General features: G+C 45.9%; 1 protein-coding gene across 1 annotated transcript in view; it reads left to right on the top strand.

Annotated features, from left to right (window-relative positions):
* The window catches only part of C25H16orf45 (chromosome 25 C16orf45 homolog), a 145,402-nt gene that overhangs the window by 75,781 nt on the left and 46,886 nt on the right, over nt 1-22,735 (top strand). Inside the window, exon 2 of the mRNA XM_027527438.1 lies at nt 11,130-11,253. Within this exon, the coding sequence (XP_027383239.1) occupies nt 11,130-11,253 (124 nt within the window). The remainder of the gene's footprint in view (nt 1-11,129; nt 11,254-22,735) is intronic.

Raw genomic sequence — 22,735 nt, 5'->3', positions numbered from 1 at the left:
AACGTGGTCCAGATCACACAGTGACTGGTAGAGCCAGGACTTGAACTGGAATCTGTCCAAACCTAGCATCAGAGGAAAGCTGTGAGCTAATGACTTTTCTCCCTGACACATAAACCCCTTCTTAGAAGGTCAGCTTGATGAGAACAAGGCTTTTGTCTGTTTTGTTTCATCCTCATTACTTAGAGCAGGATCTGGCATGAAGCAGGTTTTCATTGATATTTATTAAATGAATAATAAGAGCAAACATTACAGAGAAGTTTCTTTATGCCTGGCACGAAGATCAGCTGAGACATGAGTGATTGTCCCCATGTGGCAGATGAAGAAACTGAGGCCCAGACTCATCAACCGATGGGACCAAGATCAGCCTGGGAGGTGGTCGTGACACCTGAAAAGTTCATGCCCATAACGGCCCCTCTCATAGGCCGTCTTTGAGGGCTCACCTGGCTCTCACGGTACCTGTACCCAAAAAGCTTTTTCTCTTTTTCTTTAATGTTTTCAGCCGATGACACCTGCCATGGTAAGCATTCAAACAACACAGTTAACAGTGAATTGGGCTTCTTTGGTCACTCAGTGGTAAAGAATCCGCCTGCCTATGCACGAGACGCGGGATATGATCTTGGGTGGCCTCGGCCTGCAGTGGCTGGGGTTCCCAGCCAGCGACTGAGGCCGGGTTGCGTTGGTGAAAGCACCAAATCCTAGTCACTAGATCAGTGGTCAGTGACAAGGGCCCTGCCCCTTCAGCTTTGCAGAAAAGAATTCCTACAAAGATGGAAAGTAGTGAAACAGGTAAAGTGTTTATTGAGAAGTAAAATAGTACAGTCCGTGTAGAAAGACACACGGGCTCTCTCAGGGAGAGAGAGTCGCCGAGTTGCACCCTCGTGGCAGCTTGAATCACTTTTATGAGGCATTTTTCCGGGTTTCCTTTGGCCAGTCATTTGAATTTCCCCAGTTCACTGTCTGTATTTGGTATATCGCAGGACCCTCCCATGTGTGCGCATGCATCTCTTAGCCAAGATGGATCTTACTGAAAAGGCCTCTGGGTAGAACATCCCTTAACATAACTCCCCTTTGGTCTCCAAGGAGCCTTTCTGTGCATGTGTGGTCAAGGAGGTCTTCTGACTTGGGGAATGAGAAATACGTGGTCTGGGCCGGGCCCAGCCTCCTCCCTTAATTGTCCTGCTTTTTTCTTCTTGGAGTTTTGATCCGCAAGGACTGAATCTCCAATAGCTTTACCCTGGTGGACGGGCGCTCACCTGCCTCCTGCCTCAGTTCAGTCCCTGGGTAGGAAACATCCCCTGGAGAAGGAAATGGCAACCCACTCCAGTATTCTTGCTGGGAAATCCCATGGACAGAGGAGCCTGGCGGGCTATAGTCCATGGGGTCAAAAGAGTTGGATACAACTTAACGACTAAACAACAACAACAAATACAGTAAATCAGCCGCATCAGATGTATTAACAATGGTGGGCATTAGGGGAAGGGCAGATAGGAATTCTCTGTAGTGTCTTTGCAAGTTTTCTATACATAAAATTTATTCCAAAAATTTTAAAAAGTTTATTACAAAATTCAGATAGTTTCTCTCCTGGCGTTAGGTTCTTCCCTGGTGTCCCAGTGATTAAGACTTTGCCTTCCAATGTGCAGAGTGCAGATTTGATCCCTGGGTGGGGAAGCTAAGATCCTAATGCCTGGGTGGACAAAAAACCAAAACATAAAACAAAAGTAATATTGTAGCAAATTCAATAAAGACTTAAAAAAAAAAGTTCCACATCTATTCACAGGATAGAAAAGGACATATTAGGCTGAAGGTGATTGTCCTCTGATGCTTACCCACAGGCTCCCCCGTTCTCCAAAGGCCCTTCTCTTGTGTGTCCTTTTGAGGATGTTCCAAGGATGCTGGGCGCCAGTAAGTGTTTGTGGGACTGAAATGAATACATCCACCATCATTAAATTGCTTCTATGATACAAGCTGGGTTAAAATAATGACTCAAAATGGCTGATTCATCTTTGGGCGAAAAAATCTGACACACTTGCCTTCACGCCTCAGTTCTCATTTAATTTCCAATGAGAACTCAAGAGATTGAGCCCCCTGCTGTTTGTTGAGGGACCCTCAGAAGCAAATCGTGTCATGTCCTTCCACATCCTGTCAGACACGGAGATGAGGCTGTCCCCAGGGCCTCTAAGTCCTTTCCAACCAAAGGAACTGGAATTTGATTCTACGGAAGCTTTCCCGGGGGTAGGAAGGGTGACCCTGGCACCCAGATGCTCTTAGCCTCAAACTGGAATGCTGTGACCCTTGTCCCCCATGTCCTCAGCCTGCCTTTTGTCTGTGGAAAAGCTTTAGTGAAAGAATGAGTTTAATCGGAAAAGTGAGAAAATGCAGAAACGAAGGAAACCAAATAATAATGTAGCCATTAATCACAGTCAGGACCTTGATTTCCTTCTCCTGTGTTGTAGATCATGTTCTAAGCCATATCCTGTGAGCTCTCTTATAGATGCTGAAACCACCACCCAGTGGAAGAAGTTAACTACATGATGACCAGACTCTAGCCATTCCTAAGCTGCCACAATTTTGAGAACTGGCCACAGGGACATGGAAACAAACCAGCCCCGGAACTGAAGGAATTGTACCTAAAAGAATCAAAATGATGCTGGTCAGACCACTGATGACTCATTTCAAGATGACTGTCAGAGCTGACTGTGCTATTTCTGCATGTAGCCCCCTCCCTCTGTCTATAAAAGCTGTTGCCCACTGACTGTTGGGTGAAGGGGGGGTGGAGTCAGCCTTTGGACAGGTGCCTGCCCTCCCCACTAGTTGCCAGCATCCAAAATAAAGCAAACTTGCCTTTCACCAACCTGGCTTCTTTAATGGCTTTTAAGTGGCGAGCAGCTAGATCTGAGTTCGGTGACAAAACCACAATGAATTAGGTTGCACGAAAATTACAGGCATCCTTCAATTTATTGTGCTTCCCAGATATTGTGTGTTTTACAAACTGAAGTTTTATGGCATCTCTGTGTCAAACAAGTCTGTCTTGCCACTTTTCCAATAGCATTTGCTCACTTCGTGTCTCTGTGTCACGTCTTGGTAATTCTCACATTCCATACCCTCCGCCAGCAGAAAGATTATGACTCACTGAAGGCTCAGATGATGGTTAGCATTTTTTAGCCATCAAGTATTTTTAAATTAAGGTGCATACATTGTTTTCTTTTTTTTAGACAAAATGCTCTTGCACATTTGATTACAGTAAAGTGCAAACGAAATTCTTTTGTGCACTGAGAAACCAAAAACTTTGTGTGATTGCTTTATTGAGATACTTACTTTATTGCAGTGGTCTGGAACTGAGCCCACAGTATCTCCTGTACTCTTTTTTTTTTTCCAATTATCGACCTTTACAATTGTCAAAGAAGCCTCAGTTTGATGGTTTGTCTTTAACACCTCTCCAGTACTTGCCAACTATGTAGTACTTACTCATCTACATGGTTAAGAAAGAAAAGTTAGGCTTTCAATCTGAGCTCTAAGCAGGCTACAGTATTTAGTCAGAATTTGATAAGATCACTTTATTTCCATTGGACTTACTGTTATGATTATTTTCTAACTATACTAAGTGATATTGACAGTATGTATGGATATGATAATGCAATTTCCTTTAAGGAGTTTATATAAGTGAAAAAAGTCAATGTAAAGAATATTGAATACATGCTGGTATAGTTAGTGTCTTAGCTCAGGCTGCTGTAACAAAGTATCATAGACTGAGTGACTTAAACAACAGTTATTTCTCACAGTTCTAAAGGCTGGGAAGTCCAAGATCAAGGCACTGGCAGATCTGGTGTTTGGTAAGGACCCTCTTTCTGGTTTGTAGACGACTATCTTCTTGTGTTCTTACATGGGGAACAACAGAGAGACAGGAAGCAAGCTCTGATGCTTCATATAAGGGCACTAATCCATTATGGGGGCCCCACCCTTGTGACCTCCTATAACCCTGATTACCTCTCAAATACTCCACCTCCAAACACCATCACACTAAGAGTTAGGGTGTCAACATAGGACTTTGGCAGGGTGAGGGGAGGACACAAGCATTCAGTCCCCAACATAATGTGTGTGTGTGTGTTCAGTCACTTAGTCATGTCCGACTCTTTGGCCTCATGCACTGTAGCCTGCCAGGTCCCTCTGTCCATGGAATTTTCCAGGCAAGAATACTGTAGTGGGTTCTCATTTCCTCCTCCAGAGTATCTTCCCAACCCAGGGATTGAACCTGAGTCTCCTGCATTGGCAAGCAGATTCTTTACCATCAGTGCCACCTGGAAAGCCTGACCGATAGTACATGATTGTGGTGAATTCTGCGCAGTGATTGAGGTTTTGGAAATGCTATCCTGTAGCCCTTTGACCTACAGCCTGGACTTTGGAATCAGACAGTCCTGGGTCTGTGCCATTCACTGGTTGAATGACTTTGGCCAATCACTTATGTTCCTTCTGAGCCTCATCTTATTAACCTATAAAGAGAGGGTGATAATGTGCGTACCTACCTGCCAAGGTATTTAGGAGCAGGATGAGTTAGTGCTGGACTCCTAGTGATGCTTCATATGTGACAGCTCTGGGTACATGAAATGAGGAAGCAGAAGCAGAAGTGGGTATTGCCCAGGGGACCCTGGACTTAGATTCATGTTGTGACCCATGGCTGAAGACGACTGACCGGGGAAGATTTCTCTTTTGGTCCCCAGCAGTTTCCCTTCTCTCTAAATTTAAATTATAAATTTCTAGGAGACCATCAGCCCTCGCTTGCCATGCCCACCATCACCGCCCTGTCCCCAGGTAGCTTTACGTTTTCAAGATAAATGATTAAACCTGCAGGAACATCCCAGTCATGTCCGGTGCTCAGTGCTCAGCTCTTGCTTGCCAGTGCTGCTGTGCTCATGAGGCGTGAGTCTTCCTGGTGTGGCATTTGGGGATAAAAAAGATGGATTTAGCTGCTTCATCCCCCAGAAGTGACTCAGCTGCTCTAAGCTGAGTGACAGCCATGGCAGTTGGAGCCCTGGGGACTTCTGTGCCTTAGTGCTCTGCTTGTTCTAAACAACCATGCTTTGCTCTCTTAGATCCTTGTAGCAACCATCTTCTCTAGCTGTCCTGAAATGCTTATCCAGCTCCTCCTGGGATTTGTCCTTGTGGACACATCCACTGTTGGTTGCCTTCCTTCTAGCTGGAGAATGTTGCCGAGGTTTCCATCATGCTAGTTCTGTCATACAAGGTCAGACTGAAAGAAACCATGCATGATATTCACTTACTGACATCTTGTACCCGCATTTCTCAGGGTCTGGGCTGAAGACCCCCTGCATGAAGGTCCTTGGACCTGACCCCTGCCCCTCAGCCCAGGTGTATCCTAATTCCTGGGGCAGAGCTCCCCAGATAATCACCTGCTAGATCTTTAAAACAGCTCCTCTTTGTTGACATATATACACCACCATGCGTGTAATAGCTAGCTATTGGGAACTTGCTATAAAGCACAGGGAGCTCAGCTCAGTGCTCTTTAATGACCTAGAGGGGTGGGGAGGGGGTAAGGGGTGGGACGGAGGGGATATATGTATACCTATAGCTACTTCACTTTGTTGTACACCAGAAGCTAACACAACGCAGTAAAGCAATTATACTCCAATAATTTAAAACATGAAATTAAAAAAGAGCTACTCTCCATATATCTAAGGCAATAAAATAGACTCAGTTTTCTGATTGCTAAGCTGATGATGATACTTCTTAAGTGGGGAGGTAGTTCTTAAGTGAATAGAATTGATGGCAACAAAGACTTTGGAGTAGGACAGGTCTGGTTTTAAATCTTGACCCCACCACTTTCTCCATTTCTTGAGCCTTGACTTGCTCTTCTGTGAAAGGGGGATGAAAACAGTTTTTATCACCCAGGGCTATTTTGGGAGTTAAATAAGGTGATTTGATCCTAGCATGTAATAAGTGCTAAATAAATGTTAGCTATTATTGTTACTGTCTAAATGTGTGTTTTTTTTTAACCTAATTTAAATTAGGGGAATGATAGCATCTACCATCTAGGGCAGGGGTTGGCAAACTTTTTCTACAAATATTTGCAGTTATGTGGGCCATGCAATCTCTGTTACAGCTACTCATCCTATTGGTGTAATGCAGAAACAGCCATAAGCAATACATAGATGAATGAGCATGGCCAGTGTTCCAATAAAACTTTATTGCAACATCAGGGTGGGGACTGGCTTTGGCCCATGGTCATGGCACCCCACTCCAGTACTCTTGCCTGGAAAATCCATGGACAGAGGAGCCTGGTAGGCTGCAGTCCATGGGGTCGCTAAGAGTCAGACACAACTGAGTGACTTCACTTTCACTTTTCTCTTTCATGCGTTGGAGAAGGAAATGGCAACCCACTCCAGTATTCTTGCCTGGAGAATCCCAGGGACGCCGGAGCCTGGTGGGCTGCCATCTATGGGGTCACACAGAGTCGGACACGACTGAAGTGACTTAGCATTAGCATAGCTGGTTAACCCCTCACCTAAGGTGTTGTGAAGATTAAATGAGATGAGACTTGTAATGAGCCTAGCAAGACTTTGCCAACAAAAGTCTGTATAGTCAGAGCTATGTTTTTCCAGTAGTCATGTATGGGTGTGAAAGTTGGACCATAAAGAAGGTTGAGTGCCAAAGAATTGATGCCTTTGAATTGTGGTGCTGTAGAAGACTCTTAAGAGTCCCTTGGATAGCAAGGAGATCAAACCAGTCAATCCTAAAGGAAATCAACCCTGAATATTCATTGGAAGGACTGATGCTGAAGCTGAAGCTCCATTCCTTTGGCTTACCTGTGTGAAGAGCTGGCTCACTGGAAAAGAGCCTTGTGCTGGGAAAGATTGAAGGCAGAAGGAGAAGGGGATGACAGAGGATGAGATGGTTGGATGGCATCACTGACTCAATGGACATGAGTTTGAGCAAACTCTGGGAGAGGGTGAAGGAGAGGGATGCCTGGTGTGCTGCAGTCCATGGGGTCGCAAAGAGTCGGACACAACTTAACAACTGAACAACAACAGTGCCTGGCACAGAGAAAGGATTCGAGCTGTTCCATCCTGATTTGAACTCCAGGCTTTGCTCCTTTCTCCAGGGGAAAGAAAGCATCTATGAGCAGGACTTTTCAACAGAAGGATCAGTGCCATCCTCTGCCCCAAGTCAAAGCTAAACGTTCATCTCAGCACCTGGAGCCTGGCAGTGCCACCACCTCCGTCCTCCCCCGAGGATGGAGGTAAAATGCCAATCCATGGGGTGTGATTAATCTTCTCTGTCCCACGCTTCGCCCCAGGGTGTCTTGCCATTTTCAGCATGTGTCCTGTGGAAATCAGGTTGTCCGTCTGAACCATGATGGCTGAGAAATAAGGATACTCACGTCTTTGGAATGGTTAACTATGCACCTTTGCATCCATAGATTCATTTAGCTCTCACCCGGAGGCTGTATAATGTGGTGAAGGCATGTGGTTAGAGAGAAGAGAGAGAGGCTAGATTTGAATTCTGTCTCTGTAGCATTCTGGTTGCATGATGTTGGCCAAGTCACCTTCCTTCTTTAAGCTTCAGATACATCCTCTATGAAATAGAGATTAAATGAGATTGTACATATAAAGCCTCCAGCACAGCTTAGCATATGATAGCTATTAAATCCCATTTTGTAAAGGAAGAACATGATACTAAGACATAAAAAGGCTCACCAACAATCATGAACTGGTGATTGGCCTCAGTTCAAAGATCTTTAACTCTGGCCCCTGGTGGTCCAGTGGCTAAGACTCTGTGTTCCCAATGCAAGGGGTCCAGGTTCAATCCCTGGTCAGGGAACTGGATCCCACATGCTGCAACCAAGAGTTCGAATGCCGCAAGTAAAGATTCACATCCTGCAACTAAAAAAAAGAGAGAGAGAGATGGTGTGGCAGAGCATGGGGATAACAAAGGTAATTGTAACTGTGCATCAAGCATAGCGTGTCTCTGTTAATTCAATCCTCACAACAGCCAGGTTGGAAGGAGTTAGCAGATGCAGGGAATGTGATGTTGGCCTCAGAGTAAAGCAAGAACATTCCCTCCCCTGTGTCTCCTCTGCCGATGAAGGGTCGTCAGACTACGGCATCCTTTAAAACCCAGCCATTCGCTCTGGAAATGCGGCCTAAAGGCACCTCTTAGATGCACGCAGAGATTTATCTCTGAGAATGCTCATCCCAGCGCTGCTTCTAGTGGGGGAAATGGCAAACAACCTAAGTGTCTGGGGGTTGGTGAAGTGATTCATGACACAGCCACAAATAGCAAACCACACAGCCTTTCACACTGCTGCTGGGGAAGAGCATCCAAGGACGTGTGGAAACGCTCACGGAATGTTCAGTGAAATGAGCAGGTAATAAAATGGTGAGACCCTAACTTTATATTACAAAAACCAGACCTCCATGATGGTGTGTGTGTGTGTATACATATATATATATATATATATATATATATATATATAGGGCCTCCCAGGTGATTCTAATGGTAAAGAACCCACCTGCCAATGCAGGAGACATAAAAGGAGATGCGGGTTCAATCCCTGGGTCGGAAAGATCCCCGGAGGAGAGCATGGCAACCCACTCCAGTATTCTTGCCTGGAGAATCCCGTGGACAGAGGAGCCTGGAGGGAGACAGTCCATAGGGTTGCAAAGAGTCGGACACAACTGAATGACTTAGTGTGTGCATGTGTTTGTGTGTATATATGCACATAACATCTTGAACTACTCACATCTTGATATGTGTTTTTGCACTTTAAAAAAAATGCATGTGTTTATATATAACATTATACATATAAAACACACACACATATAAAACCATATGTGTCACCCTATATATGCATGCTACATATATAATATATATAATGACATAAATTACCATATGTATGCATCAGAAGAATGTACATAAAAAACGTCAGTATATGAAGAGAGATGTATATACATAGATCCACATACATGCATAGTGTTATGGATTGAATGTTTATATCCCCCACAAATTCATATGTTGGAGCCCTAATCCCCAGTGAGGCTGATTTGGAAATGAGAAAGCTGTTGTTGTTCAATCGCTAAGTCCTGTTCAACTCTTTACAACTCCATGGACATCAGACTTCCCTGTACTTCACTGTCTCCCGGAGCTTGCTCAAACTCATGTCTGTTGAGTCAGTGATGCCATCCAACCATCTCGTCCTCTGTCGCCCGCTTCTTCTTCTACCTTCAATCTTTCCCAGCATCAGGGTCTTTTCCAATGAGTCGGCTCTCTGCATCAGGTGGCCAAAGGATTGAAGCTTCTGCTTCAGCATCAGTCCTTCCAATGAATGTTCAAGGTTGATTTCCTTTAGGATTGACTGGTTTGATCACCTTGCTGTCCAAGGGACCCTCAAGAGTCTTCTCCAGCACCACAGTTGAAAAGCATCAATTCTTCGGTGCTCAGAACTGAGATTAAATGAGGTCATTAAAAGTGGCGCCCTGATCTCATAGAGTTAGTGTCTTTCTAAGAAGAGACACCGGAGAATTCTCTCTGCATGCACATGAGGGGGCCATGTGAGTACAGTGAGAAGGTGGGCATCTGCAAGCCAGGAAGAGCGTTTTCACCAGAAGCTCACCCTGCCAGACCTTGATCTGGAACTTCTAACCTCCAAAACCAGGAGAAAATAAATGTCTATAGTTTAAGCTCTGCAGCTTCTGTTGTTTTGTTATGGTAGCCCTAGTGAACCAGTATATGTGCATATATACATTGTTGTTCAGTCGCTAAGTTATGTCTGACTCATTGCAACCCCAAGGATTGTAGTACGTACGCTCCTGTAGTAGGCTCCTCTGTCCTCCACTATCTCCCAGAATTTTGCTCAAATTCATGTAATAATTGCCTCCCGCTCTTCCCCAGGAGCATTTTGGATACCTTCTTGACCTGGGGGTGCTCATCTTCCAGCATCATATCATTTTGCCTTTTCATACTTTTCATACCCCATGTCCATGGGATTCTCCAGGCAAGAATACCACGTGCTCCAGTGGACCACATTTGGTCAGAACTCCTCACTATGACCCACCCATTTTGGGTGGCTCTGCACAGCATGGCTCGTAGCTTCATTGAGTTACACAAGCCCCTTTGCCACAACAAAGCTGTGATCCATGAAGCGGGTGTATATACATACATACATGCAGATATATTTATATACAGTCATATATATGTAAGGGCTTCCCATGTGATGCAGTTGGTAAAGAATCTGCCTGCCAATATAGGAGACATGGGTTTGATCCCTGAGTTGGGAAAATCCCCTGGAGAGGAAATGGCAACCCACTCCAGTAATCTTGCTTGAAAAATCCCGTGAACAGAGGAGTCTGGCAAGTTACAGTCCATGGGGTCACAAAGAGTTGGACACAACTGAGTGCACACACACATACACACACACACGTATATAGTGTCTTTCCATATATTTGATAATTATATGGTTCTGTGTGTGTGGCATACATATGGTCTTATATTTTTTTGACATATGGCTTTACTTATATGACAATATATATATACATATAACTATCAATATAAAGTCAGAAGAATGTCCATCAAAATGTTCCCTCTGGGCAGAGAGGTTGTAGATGACTTTTTACCTCGTTCTTCTTTGCTTATCTCTGTTATCTGAATTTTCTACAACAAACTTGTATCATTTCACGTTACTATTACTTACATTACTTAGTATTCCTATAAGATAATTATTAATGGTATTGCTAAAAGTAATTATCACACCCATTTTTCTGCCTAAAAATGCTGGTCTTGGAGACTGGGACAGGATGAACGGCCATGGTCAAAAGGACCGAGACTCAGAAGCTGGGACCAGGCAGGGACTGCCAAGGGCACGTTATAACCTTGAACAGGTTTGGGTGACCCCTGCCTGAGCCTCCTTCTGCCTTGTAACAGGGTTCCCATGGAAACGTGCTTTCTAGTTTCTAAAGGGCCCGCTCACAAATACAGACTTGCAACACTGGCAAAGATCCGTGTGCCTTCTTGGGGTGTGAAGGTCGCTGGAGCAAGGCGGGGACTGTCCCAAAGGGAATTCTTGAAAACCCTTACAGCCCTCGGGGTCTTGACGCCTGCATTTTATATCTCCTGCACAGATCAGCTGGACATCATCTCCATGGCAGAGACAACCATGAGGCCGGAGGAGATCGAGCTGGAGATGGCGAAAATCCAGCGTCTCCGGGAAGTCTTGGTCCGACGGGAATCTGAGCTCAGGTTTATGTAAGTGCTTGGGGGAAGTGGCCAAGAAAAGGAAGGAGTGAGGAGGGGGAGGATGCCCGGGAACCTGACATTTACTGTTGATAACTGTGTGCCAGCCTCATTCTCACTACTGCCTCGAGAAGTGGCTATCTGTTCCTCTATTTCTTATTCCTGTGTGCTCAGTCGCTCAGTCGTGTCCGACTCTTTGCAACCCCATGGACTGCAACCTGCTAGGCTCCTCTGTCCATGGAATTTTACAGGCAAGAAATACTGGAGTGGCATTTCTTCCTCCAGAGGATCTTCCTAACCCAGGGGTTGAACCTGCATCCCTTGCATCTCCTGCATTGGCAGGCGGATTCTTTACCTCTCGTGCCTCCTGGGATGCCCTATTTCTTAGTATATAACTGTTAGTCAATATAAAACCCTATAAAAGATGATTAAATTACTATCTGGGTCTTGCTTTTTTTTTTTTTTTTTTTCTATTTTTATTGTTTACATTCTCAAAGAGCATAAAACTTATATTTGGTTCTAAAATTATAATTAAGCTTCTGTTCTTATCTACAGATTTTTTTCTAACATTAAAAACATATCACAAAGGGTGGGATGAATCGAGAGATTAGAATGGCATACATATACTGCCATGTGTAAAATAGATAGCTAGTGGGAACCTGCAGCATAGCACAGGGGGCTCAGCTCGGTGCTCTGTGGTGACCTAGCGGAGTGGGATCAGGGGGAGGAAGGTCCACAAGGGAGCGGATATATGTATACATATAACTGACCCATGCTGTTGCACAGCAGAAACTAACACAACATTGTAAAGCAACTGTACCCCAATTAAAAAAAATTACTAGCGTTGACAATATACTCCCCATGTTTTAAACGGAAAGGTGACAGAGAACGTGAGCTCAGCTTTAAAGTACTGAAGGGCTGTCTTCAGCCTGCAGGTGCTCAGAGGGGCCAAGGCTGCTTTTGCAACAATGGCTCTCACTGAGCATTTCCTGATCTTTGCATTGTGTGTGTGTGTGTGTGTGTGTGTGTGTGCATGTTATCCCCACATCTGGCACACACACGTCAAGTGCTCAGAGACATTAGGCCAACATGTAAGCTCCAGCCCTGGGCCAGGCCGGCATAAGCTCTTGACTTGTGACCTCACTAAATTTCCCCATCATCCTCATGAGTCTGATCGCTTAGAGACAAATGTCAACAGTAGACACTTGGATAAATCAAATTAACCAAATGATACAGAAGGATGTCAATGCTGTCAGGACATTTCGGAGGCTCAGTGACATACTCCCAGGGAGGGGCTGGCTTCTTGGCGCCCAGAAGTCTTGCTAGCAGCCTGCAGACAGCGGTGGATAACAATGAGGGTTCCCCCCACCAAGCCCCGCCTTTAGAGTATGTAGCCTTGTCTGGAGGCACAGAATTTTATTGATCTCAGAGATGCACAGCAGACTCCAAGATGGCCGGGTAGAGATCATGGCCCACTCAGACCTGGACAAACACCTCATCCATCATCTGTGGCCTTCTGGGCTAAGGGGCTGGGTGTGGACCCTTCTGGAATTTGGTTTCCCGGTTCTTTCTCAAAGCCAGGCCTTCACACTGCTATAGGGTTTAAGGTGCAGGTGGGTCCTAGTCTTGTCTCCATTTTAGAGAAGGAATATGCAGGTCAGGAAGCAACAGTTAGAACTGGACATGGAACAACAGACTGGTTCCAAATAGGAAAAGGAGTCCGTCAAGGCTGTATGTTGTCACCCTGTTTATTTAACTTCTATGCAGAGTACATCATGAGAAACGCTGGGCTAGAGGAAGCACAAGCTGGAATCAAAATTGCCAGGAGAAATATCAATAACCTCAGATATGCAGATGATACCACCCTTATGGCAGAAAGTAAAGAACTAAAGAGCCTCTTGATAAAAGTGAAAGAGGAGAGTGAAAAAGTTGGCTTAAAGCTCAACATTCAGAAAACTAAGATCATGGCATCCAGTCCCATCACTTCATGGAAAATAGATGGGGAAACAGTGGCTGACTTTATTTTTCTGGGCTCCAAAATCACTGCAGATGGTGATTGCAGCCATGAAATTAAAAGACGCTTCCTCCTTGGAAGGAAAGTTATGACCAACCTAGACAGCATATTCAAAAGCAGAGACATTACTTTGCCAACAAAGGTCCATCTAGTCAAGGCTATGGTTTTTCCAGTAGTCATGTATGGATGTGAGAGTTGGACTATAAAGAAACCTGAGTGCCGAAGAATTGATGCTTTTGAACTGTGGTGTTGGAGAAGACTCTTGAGAGTCCCTTGGCCTGCAAGGAGATCCAACTAGTCCATCCTAAAAGAGATCAGTCCTGGGTGTTCATTGGAAGGACTGATGCTGAAGCTGAAACTCCAATACTTTGGCCACCTGATGTGAAGAGCTGACTCATTTGAAAAGACCCTGATGCTAGAAGGAATTGGGGGCAGGAGGAGAAGGGGACGACAGAGGATGAGATGGTTGGATGGCATCACCGACTCGATGGACATAGGTTTGGGTGGACTCTGGGAGTTGGTGATGGACAGGGAGGCCTGGCGTGCTGCAGTTCATGGGGTCGCAAAGAGTTGGACCTGACTGAGTGACTGAACTGAACTGAGCTGGAGGTTAAGAAACTGACCCAAGCTTTCTTTAGCTAATAAGTAGCTAAGGTAGGATGCAGTCTGAGTCCAGAGTTTTTATTAAGTGAGTGAATGAGTGAAGGAAGGAGGGAAAGAAGGAGGGAAGGAAAGAATGAAGGAAGAAAGGAAGCTCTCAATGTATTTCCTGAGATGATGTCTTAAAGAGTGTAAGCTCTTGAGGGCAGAGATCTGATCCATTGCCTCCTCTGTTGAATTCTCCCAGAATCTTGAACAATGCCCAGCACTTATTAGGCCAATTAGTATTTGATGAATGTGCAAAAATTGTTCTTTCACATTCCATCCTTACCCCAATAGCTTCCCTTCACACACACACACACAGACCCACATACACACAACACCCCTTTGCATAGGATATGGGAGAAATAAAATTTTAGACTGTACTAAGCATTTACAGGCTCAGGTGGGAAGCTCTGAGTGAGAGGAATGTGATAGCCTTTGACTGAAACAGCCCCAATAACTGTAGCTGTAATAACCAGGACAAGATTGGTTTTGTCACACCTGCTCGGAAGTAATCAAGTTACCCCTCGGCTCCCCTGGAGTCTGTATGAGTCAGATCCTATTTCATGGCAGAGGGTGTCTTCTCACTTGACTGTCTCCCACTGTGCTGACTCTTTCTGGATCTAAAGGCTGCTGTCCCAACACCCCTGAAGATGAGCATTGTCCCTTCGTGGGTTTCCGTTTTCTCTCCACGTCCTGCCCTCTCCTCTGGGGCTCACGGCTTCTGCTAGTTCTGCCTCCCCGGGAGCTAGCATGAATTCACAGGAAGTGGGCTCAGGATCATACTGGCTCTCTCCTGTCCTTGTCTGTGTCCTCAGGCACACGACAGTTTTCAAAAGGACTGCTGTTTACCTCGGGTACTGATATACTGCACACACGCTATGCGTGTTGCATACATTTGCTCACTTATTTCAACTTTTTGAATCATAAACCCACTCTGAGGGAGTGGATTCTATTCCTTCTACTTTACTGATGAGAAAACGGCAATTATAGAGGTGAGATAACTTTTTCAAGGTCACGAGCTTGTAGAGGTGGACCTGGGATTTGAACTCAAGGTGTGTTTCTGAGGGGCAGAGCCCTGAACCCTAAGTTAGCCCCTTACTTATTCCCAGCAGAAGGACGCCTTTTCTCTTCACCTCACTCTTCTAGAATGCAAAGACAGACTCCTGCTGGGAGGTCCCCAATCCCACAGTCCCACACTGGGTATCATCTTGTTCCGCCATCTCGAATGCAATTGGGCGGAAACGGAGATGGTTCTGATGCATCAGGCTTTGGACTTTTTCATAGCCTTTCTCTGGAGAGAAGTGATTTATTTGAAGCCTAACCTGAGCTCCAACTTAGTCAAGGTTTTCAAGTCAACCTGCTGGGAATTTGCAGTAGTACCCTGTTCCTCTAAGGGTCCTCGGGGACGACAAGAGTCAACATTTATAGAACCCTCACTGAGGGTAAGGCCTTTGTGAGCCCTATGCATACATTGTAATATAACCTATAAAAAGCGCTTGCTAATGGAACGACCAGTGAGGTGCACCCGCAGCATAACTGCTTACCCTAAATAAGGCTCATGAGGTCAGGTTCAGAGAAGGGCTTTGAGTGACCCCAGCGGGCACGTGTCTCCACCACACACCAGGGGCATCTGCTTTGGATGTTTTCCCTTCACTGGTCTCCTGCTTTCCAAGTTCTTAACTGGCATTTAGAGATCTCCCTCTTGAAATCTGACAATTTTATGAGCTTCATTTGAAAGAGGGAATAAATGCCTCAGTATCACAAAAACGCCTCTTTAATTGGTGGCAAATGTCCAGGAGGTGAAACTTGAAACCTCCTTTGTTCCACCCTTGACCCCCGATGCCACCCACCTGCCATTCCCTCCCGCTGCAGCCCCATCCCATGCCTCTCGCCATCTTGGCCTGCGGAGGCTGTCAACAACCCCAGATTCATTTTCTCACCCTTGATTCCAGCATTGACTCACACCGTTAGCTTTGCATAACTCCTCCTGCAGCCCCTGCCAGCCTGCCTCAGCCCTTCTGCATCACCTCTGCAAGCCTGGTCCTGCTGTTTATCTGGGTTTCTAAGTATCTTCAGAGGTGAGAGAGGGGGCCGTTATCTTCATTTTACACTGTGCTCTGGGCAGCGGTATCTTCTACTTAATGAGTCAGAGCTGCAGCGGGCAGCAGAGATGGGTGTGTGAAGGATAGATTTCAGGAGCACAGTCCTTGAGTTCCAGTATCTCCAGACTCTGGGCTTGGACCCCAGTAACTTCATTTTATTACGAAGGACTGAGCAGAAATAGAGACACAGATGTAGAGAACAAACATGTGGATACCAGAGGGAAAAAAAGAGGGCGGGATGAATTGGGAGATTGAGATTGACACATATGCGTATATGTATAAAATAGACAATGAGAACCTATTTATAGCACAGGGAATTCTACTCAGTGCTCTATGGTGACCTAAATGTGAAGAAAGTCCAAAAAAGAGGGTACATATAGCTGATGTAGGTGTAGCTGATTCACTTTGCTGTATGGTAGAAATTAACACAACATTGTAAAGCAACTGTTGCTGTTGTTCAGTCATTCACTTGTGTCCGACTCTTTGCAACCCCATGGACTACAGCATGCCAGGCTTCCCTGTCCTTCACTATCTCCTGGGATTTGCTTAAACTCATGTCCATTAAGTTAGTGATGCTATCTAACCATCTCATCCTCTGCCACCCTCTTCTCCTTTTGCCCTCAATCTTTCCCAGCATCAGGGTCTTTTCCAGTGAGCTGGCTCTTCACATCAGGTGGCCAAAGGACTGTAGCTTTAACGTCAGCATCAGTCCTTCCAGTGAATATTCAGGGTCCACTTCCTGTAAAGCAACTATACTCCAATAAAAGTTAAAAAAAATAATAGAAGAACCAAGTGTGGTTAAGCACTCGGGCCCTAGAACCTGGAAGAGATTCAGGGTATGGTGGTAGAGGGTTCATGAGTTGTAAACAGCAACTTTTCAAATACTTGCTGTGTTGGGCAGTGTTCTAAGTGCTTTCCTCACTACAACTTAATCGACATACAGCATCCTCCCTGCCCTTTTTATAGATGAGGAAACTAATGCACAGAGAGGTCAAGTAACTTGCCCAGGGTTGTTCAGCGTCCACGAAACAGCAGACAGTGATATAACCCAGCACTCTGAGTCCAGAGTCCATGATTTCAACCATCAAGCTATAGGGGCTCTCAGATGGTTTTGAACCCCAGTTCTATTTCTTATTGACTCTGGGGACTGGAGCAAATCTTGCCCTATTCCAGCCTCAGTTTTCCCCTCTGGTCAATGGGGTGTTGATGCTTCCCTGACAGCACTGTCACCAGGGATGGAAAGAGAGGACATGTGAAAGTAGGTGACTCTTCCTAGGTTACAAGCAAACCAAAATTCCCTTCCCTCCTCTAACTGTTAATACCATGCCTTGAGGGAAGAGGATCAGGGCTGCTTATGTATCTCCAGAGAAGACCCAGAAAACCACCTCTCTCCCCTAAGATCTGGGAGTGGCTCTTACCCATCAAGTCCAACTCTGCTCTGGGGACTTGACTTTATTATTGTTGTCATTTTTAAAAAGTTAGTACACCTGCCTCCTCTTTACCTTTAATGAGCTGATGATAATCCTGAAGCCTGTTAGGAAAAGCTTCAAGCCAAAGGCAAAGTGAAGCATGTGCATTTATGTAACTTGACACTTCTCAGCCACGTTTGGCAGTTCTGCGTCACGCTGGTTGCACCCTGGGTTTTAAATAGCATCTCCTAAGAACGGGTCACCGTTGCCGGAGCCACTGTACATATCAGGTGGTGGGAAGAGATGCCTTTAATTGCAGAAGATCTAAAAAGCAGTTTGTCTTGGACAAAGTATACCAGAATGTGAGGAGCTGTGGAAGGAAAAAGGAAGGAGGCCTTAAGGGAAGATGAAAAAAGATGAGGAAAGAGGATGGAGGGAGAGTGTTCCAGGTGAGACCTCTGAACGGAAGGACCCTCCTGAATTCCTAATTGTATGGGGAGGTAGGGATAAGGGTGGGGACCTGGCGGATCAAATAGAGAAAAAATATCCCCCACTGGACAGGCGTCTGCTGCTCCATGTTGCCTTTCAAAGTCAGAACAAGCTTTGGGAAAGGAAGATCTTCTCTCTGGGTGCTTTGACTGTCTTACCATAAAGGGTTTCATGCCCTTGGCCCCGCGGATCTCCCCTGGGCTCTGCTGAGCTGGGGAGGGGAACCCTGTATTAGGTTCTTATGATGGTTACTTTTATGTGTCAACTTGAATGGGCTCTGGGGCACCCAAATATTTGTTTAGACATAATTTTGGGTGTACCTGTGAGGATATTTCTGGATGAAATAACATTTGAACCCACAGACTTGGCTCATTAGAAAATACCCTGATGCTGGGAAAGGCAGGAGGAGAAGGGGATGACAGAGGAAGAGATGGGTGGATGGCATCACCGACTCGATGGACATGAGTTTGAGCAAACTCTGGGAGTTGGTGATGGACAGGGAAGCCTGGTGTGCTGCAGTCCATGGGGTCACAAAGAGTCAGATATGACTGAGCGACTGAACAACAACCACAGACTTAAGTAAAGTAAAGCAGATTAGTTCAGTTCAGTTCAGTTGCTCAGTCGTGTCCGACTCTTTGCGACCCCATGAACTGCAGCATGCCAGGCCTCCCTGTCCATCATCAACTCCCAGAGTCCACCCAAACCCATGTCCATTGAGTCGGGGATGCCATCCAACCATCTCATTCTCTGTCATCCCCTTCCTTCTCCTCCTGCCCTCAATCTTTCCCAGCATCAGGGTCTTTTCAAATGAGTCAGCTCTTAGCATCAGATGGCCAAAGTATTAGAGTTTCAGCTTCAGCATCAGTCCTTCCAATGATCACCCAGGACTGATCTCCTTTAGGATGGACTGGTTGGATATCCTTGTAGTCCAAGGGACTCTCAAGAGTCTTCTCCAACACCACAGTTCAAAAGCATCAATTCTTTGGCACTCAGCTTTCTTTATAGTCCAACTCTCACATCCATATTGCACCTCCCCAGTGTGGGTTGGCCTCACTCAATCCGTTGAAGACCTGAGAAGCGCAGGAAGCAAGAAGGAACTTTGCCTGTCTGACTGCATGAGCTGGGTTGTCAATCTTTCCTTTCCTACCTTTGGACTTGAACTGAAAAATCAACTCTTTATGGGTGTGGAGCTTGCCAGCTTTGGACTGGTACTTATACCTTTGGTTCTCCTGGGTCTCCAGGTTGGTGACATACAGATCTTGGGACTTAGCCTCTGTAATCCTGTAAATCCTTATAAGGTTATATCTATCTATTTGTCTATCTATCAATATCTCTATCCAGCCTAGAGCTGTTGTGTATAATTGGGTATGCACGAGCCCCATGTGACTTCTGCTGCTGCTGCTGCTAAGTCACTTCAGTCGTGTCCAACTCTGTGCGACCCCATAGACGGCAGCCCACCAGGCTCCCCCATCCCTGGGATTCTCCAGGCAAGAACACTGGAGTGGATTGCCATTTCCTTCTCCAATGCATGAAAGTGAAAAGTGAAAGTGAAGTCGCTCAGTCATGTCCGACTCTTCGTGACCGCATGGACTGCAGCCTACCAGGCTTCACCGATCATGGGATTTTCCAGGCAAGAGTACTGGAGTGGGGTGCCATTGCCTTCTCTGCCCATGTGACTATTTCAACTTAAATTACTGTGTGCTGTGCTGTGCTTAGTCGTGTCTGACATTTTGCGACCTATGGACTATAGCCCACCAGACTCCTCTGCCCATGGGATTCTCCAGGCGAGAATACTGGAGTGGGTTGCCATGCCCTCCTCCAGGGGATCTTCCCAACCCAGGAATTGAACCCAGGTATCCTGCATTGTAGGGGGATTCTTTACCAACTGAGCCACCAGGGAAGCCCCAACTAAATTAGTTACAATTAAATAAAACTCAAAACGCAGTCCTTCAGTAGTCTTAGCCACATTTCAAACGCTCCTTAGTCAATTCTGACTAATGGCTATCCTAGTAGAAAGCTGTTGTTCTTTGTAGAGCATCACCCTCATCATGGAAGAAACTCACACATAAGCATCAGGGAGCATATTCCAGAATGTTCCCATCAGTCTGTTCCCACCCGGTCTCCCACCTTCTCATCTTCATCAATTCTCCCCCTGTGGCCCCCACCTCTGCTCTCCATGGACCTCCTTTCAGTCCCTCCTCTTCCATGGCAACCTTCATCCAGTCTGTTCCTTCTATCTAGACGCCCCCCACTTCCCGCTCCTGCCTGATTAACTCTCCCCCTTTCCCCAGGGCTCAGATCCAGGGTCATTTCCTAGAGGAAGCCTTCCCAGCACTTTCCAGTCTGGGTCCCGTCCTGTCCCAGTCACCAAGGTCTTTTTTCCTCCATTTATAAATCTGTGCTTATCAATGCAAGCCCGTGTTCCCCGTCTCTCTCCTTTTCGCCTCAGCCTTGACGAGGATACAAGCTGAGCTGTTTAAACTCCTCACAGTGTAGGCAGCACCCAACACGTGGCCTGTCTCAGGGTAGGTACCCTGTGAGTATATACCTAATAAATGAGCAAGGGCTTGACTTCCCTTCTTTTTTGAGTGCCTGCCTCATTTCCAGTGGTTCCATCCACAGTATTCCTACAGAGGGAGACCTTGGTCCAGCAGCTTGCAGTGCACTTTACGAAGTATATGAGTTTCCTGTGGCTGCTGCAACAAACTATACAAAGTTGGTGACTTAACACACGGGGGACTTCCTGGTGGGCCAGTGGTTAGGGCTTTGCACTTTCACGGCCGAGAGCCTGGGTTCCATCCCTGATCAGGTAGTTAAGACCCTGCAAGCCATATGGCGAGGCAAAAGAAGCAAACACCTCCACACCTATTCTCTTGTCATTCTCGAGACCAGAAGTTGGCAGTGGGTTTCTGCCATCAAAGTGTTGGTGGGGCCAAGCTTCTTCTGGAGACTCATTTTCCAAGGGGAGGATCCTTTTCCGAGCTCTTTCCCACTTCCAGAGCCTCATGTCTTATGTTCCCTCCTCGTTGTCCCTTCCTCCATCTTCAAAGACCACAAGTGGTACCATCCAATCTCTGCTGGAATCAGCCCACCTGTATAATCCAAGATAACCTCCCCCTCCCAAGATCCCGAATTGAATCACACCTGCAGTGTCCCACTTGCCGTCTAGGGTAACATGTTAAGTTCTGGGAGTTAGGGTGGGGATATCTTGCAGGACATTGTTCAGCTGACCACCTTAAGAGACTGCGGCAATTCATTTAAGGGCCAAGTGCAGAGCTGGCCTCCCAGGGTGGCAGCAACAGTGACAGGGGATGTCCATGGCAAGGTCGAGCTGAGGGGAAGACAGCATGCACCACATGGAGAACCTGCGTCGCTTCATCTGATGCTGAGTGTTCATCATTCTTTGAAATCTCCAGAGGAAAAAGCATCTAATGAGACAGAGTGAGCGCACAGGCTCCATCATGCGTGCCTGACAATGCAGGGGTTTCCCCGCTCTTTGCTTGTCTCTGGAAAACTGCTGATGTGAGTGGCAGCTGGGGTTGAGAGGTGCTTGTCCGTATCACTTGATGATCTCAATTGAGGACTCGGCTCTTTGCTCTGCACTTAGCCCCAAATCAGATAATGCTTGCCTGTGCCTCATTTCTCTTCAGATAAGAACCAGCCCCCTTTTGACATCTTCAGGACAGGCTGCTCAAAAGAGAAACAGGAAGGGAAAAGTACAGACACCTTAGCAGATTTGCCTTCGTGTTTTGGGTCTACACAGCATAGCCACTCATTTTGTGTAAGTCTTTTATTGAGTTTGTTACAGTATTTCTTCTGTTTTGTGTTTTGGCTTTTTAGCCAGGAGGCACGTGGGATCTTAGCTACAGGATTGAACCTACCTCCCCTGCAATGGAAGGCGAGGTCTTAACCACTGGTCCCCTAGGGATGTCGCCATAGCTACTCATTAAGAGTATTCTGATTTATATCTTTTGCTTTGTTTAATTGGCTAATGGCACCCCACTCCAGTACTCTTGCCTGGAAAATCCCATGGACGGAGGAGCCTGGTAGGCTGCAATCCATGGGGTCGCTAAGAGTCAGACACGACTGAGCGACTTCACTTTCACCTTTCACTTTCATGCATTGGAGAAGGATATGGCAACCCACTCCGGTGTTCTTGCCTGGAGAATCCCAGGGATGGCTGAGCCTGGCAGGCTGCCGTCTATCGGGTCACACAGATCGGACACAACTGAAGTGACTTAGCAGCAGCAGCAGTCATTGAGTGATCAGTTACATAGATCTTTCCTCTTGGATTTCTGGCCTGGAACTCTTGTCCTTCTGTCCTCAGTCCCCTAAACTCCTCAGGGGTTTCAAATTAGGTTAGGAAAATCTAAGACCCTCCCAGTTTGGGTCCTGCCAGAGGAAAGGCAGCCTGTTTTTTTTTTTTTTTTCATTACTAAATGTCTTGGTTCTTTGACAGTTATTTTCTGATAAAAGGAAAGGCGTGTAACTTTCTCTAGATGATGTTATACCTTTGAATTCTAATTCTGCCATTTGTATGCTGTGCAATCTTGAATGGATACCTTAACCTCTCTGAGCCTTGGCTAACTCATTTGTCAAATGGCGATGCAGCTAACCTCTCCTAGGGTGATTTTGAGGAGTAAAAGCGATCATGTTATTAAGTGTCCCCCCACAATATAAATGCTCATTAAATGTTATTTTCCTTTCCTTCAGGAAGAAATTGAGTTTGGAAATAAACAGATGCTTGTTAAAAGCAGACATCCATCTCATGTGCTTGGCTTTTAGTAGTAGCCTATTTATTTTGAAGAGGGGGCACAGGAGAAGGGAGGAGATTG

Source organism: Bos indicus x Bos taurus, chromosome 25 (assembly GCF_003369695.1).
Source record: "Bos indicus x Bos taurus breed Angus x Brahman F1 hybrid chromosome 25, Bos_hybrid_MaternalHap_v2.0, whole genome shotgun sequence".
Lineage (NCBI taxonomy): Eukaryota > Metazoa > Chordata > Mammalia > Artiodactyla > Bovidae > Bos > Bos indicus x Bos taurus.
The sequence above is the reverse complement of the archived record's forward strand: the minus strand, read 5'-3'. Positions and strand labels throughout refer to the sequence as shown.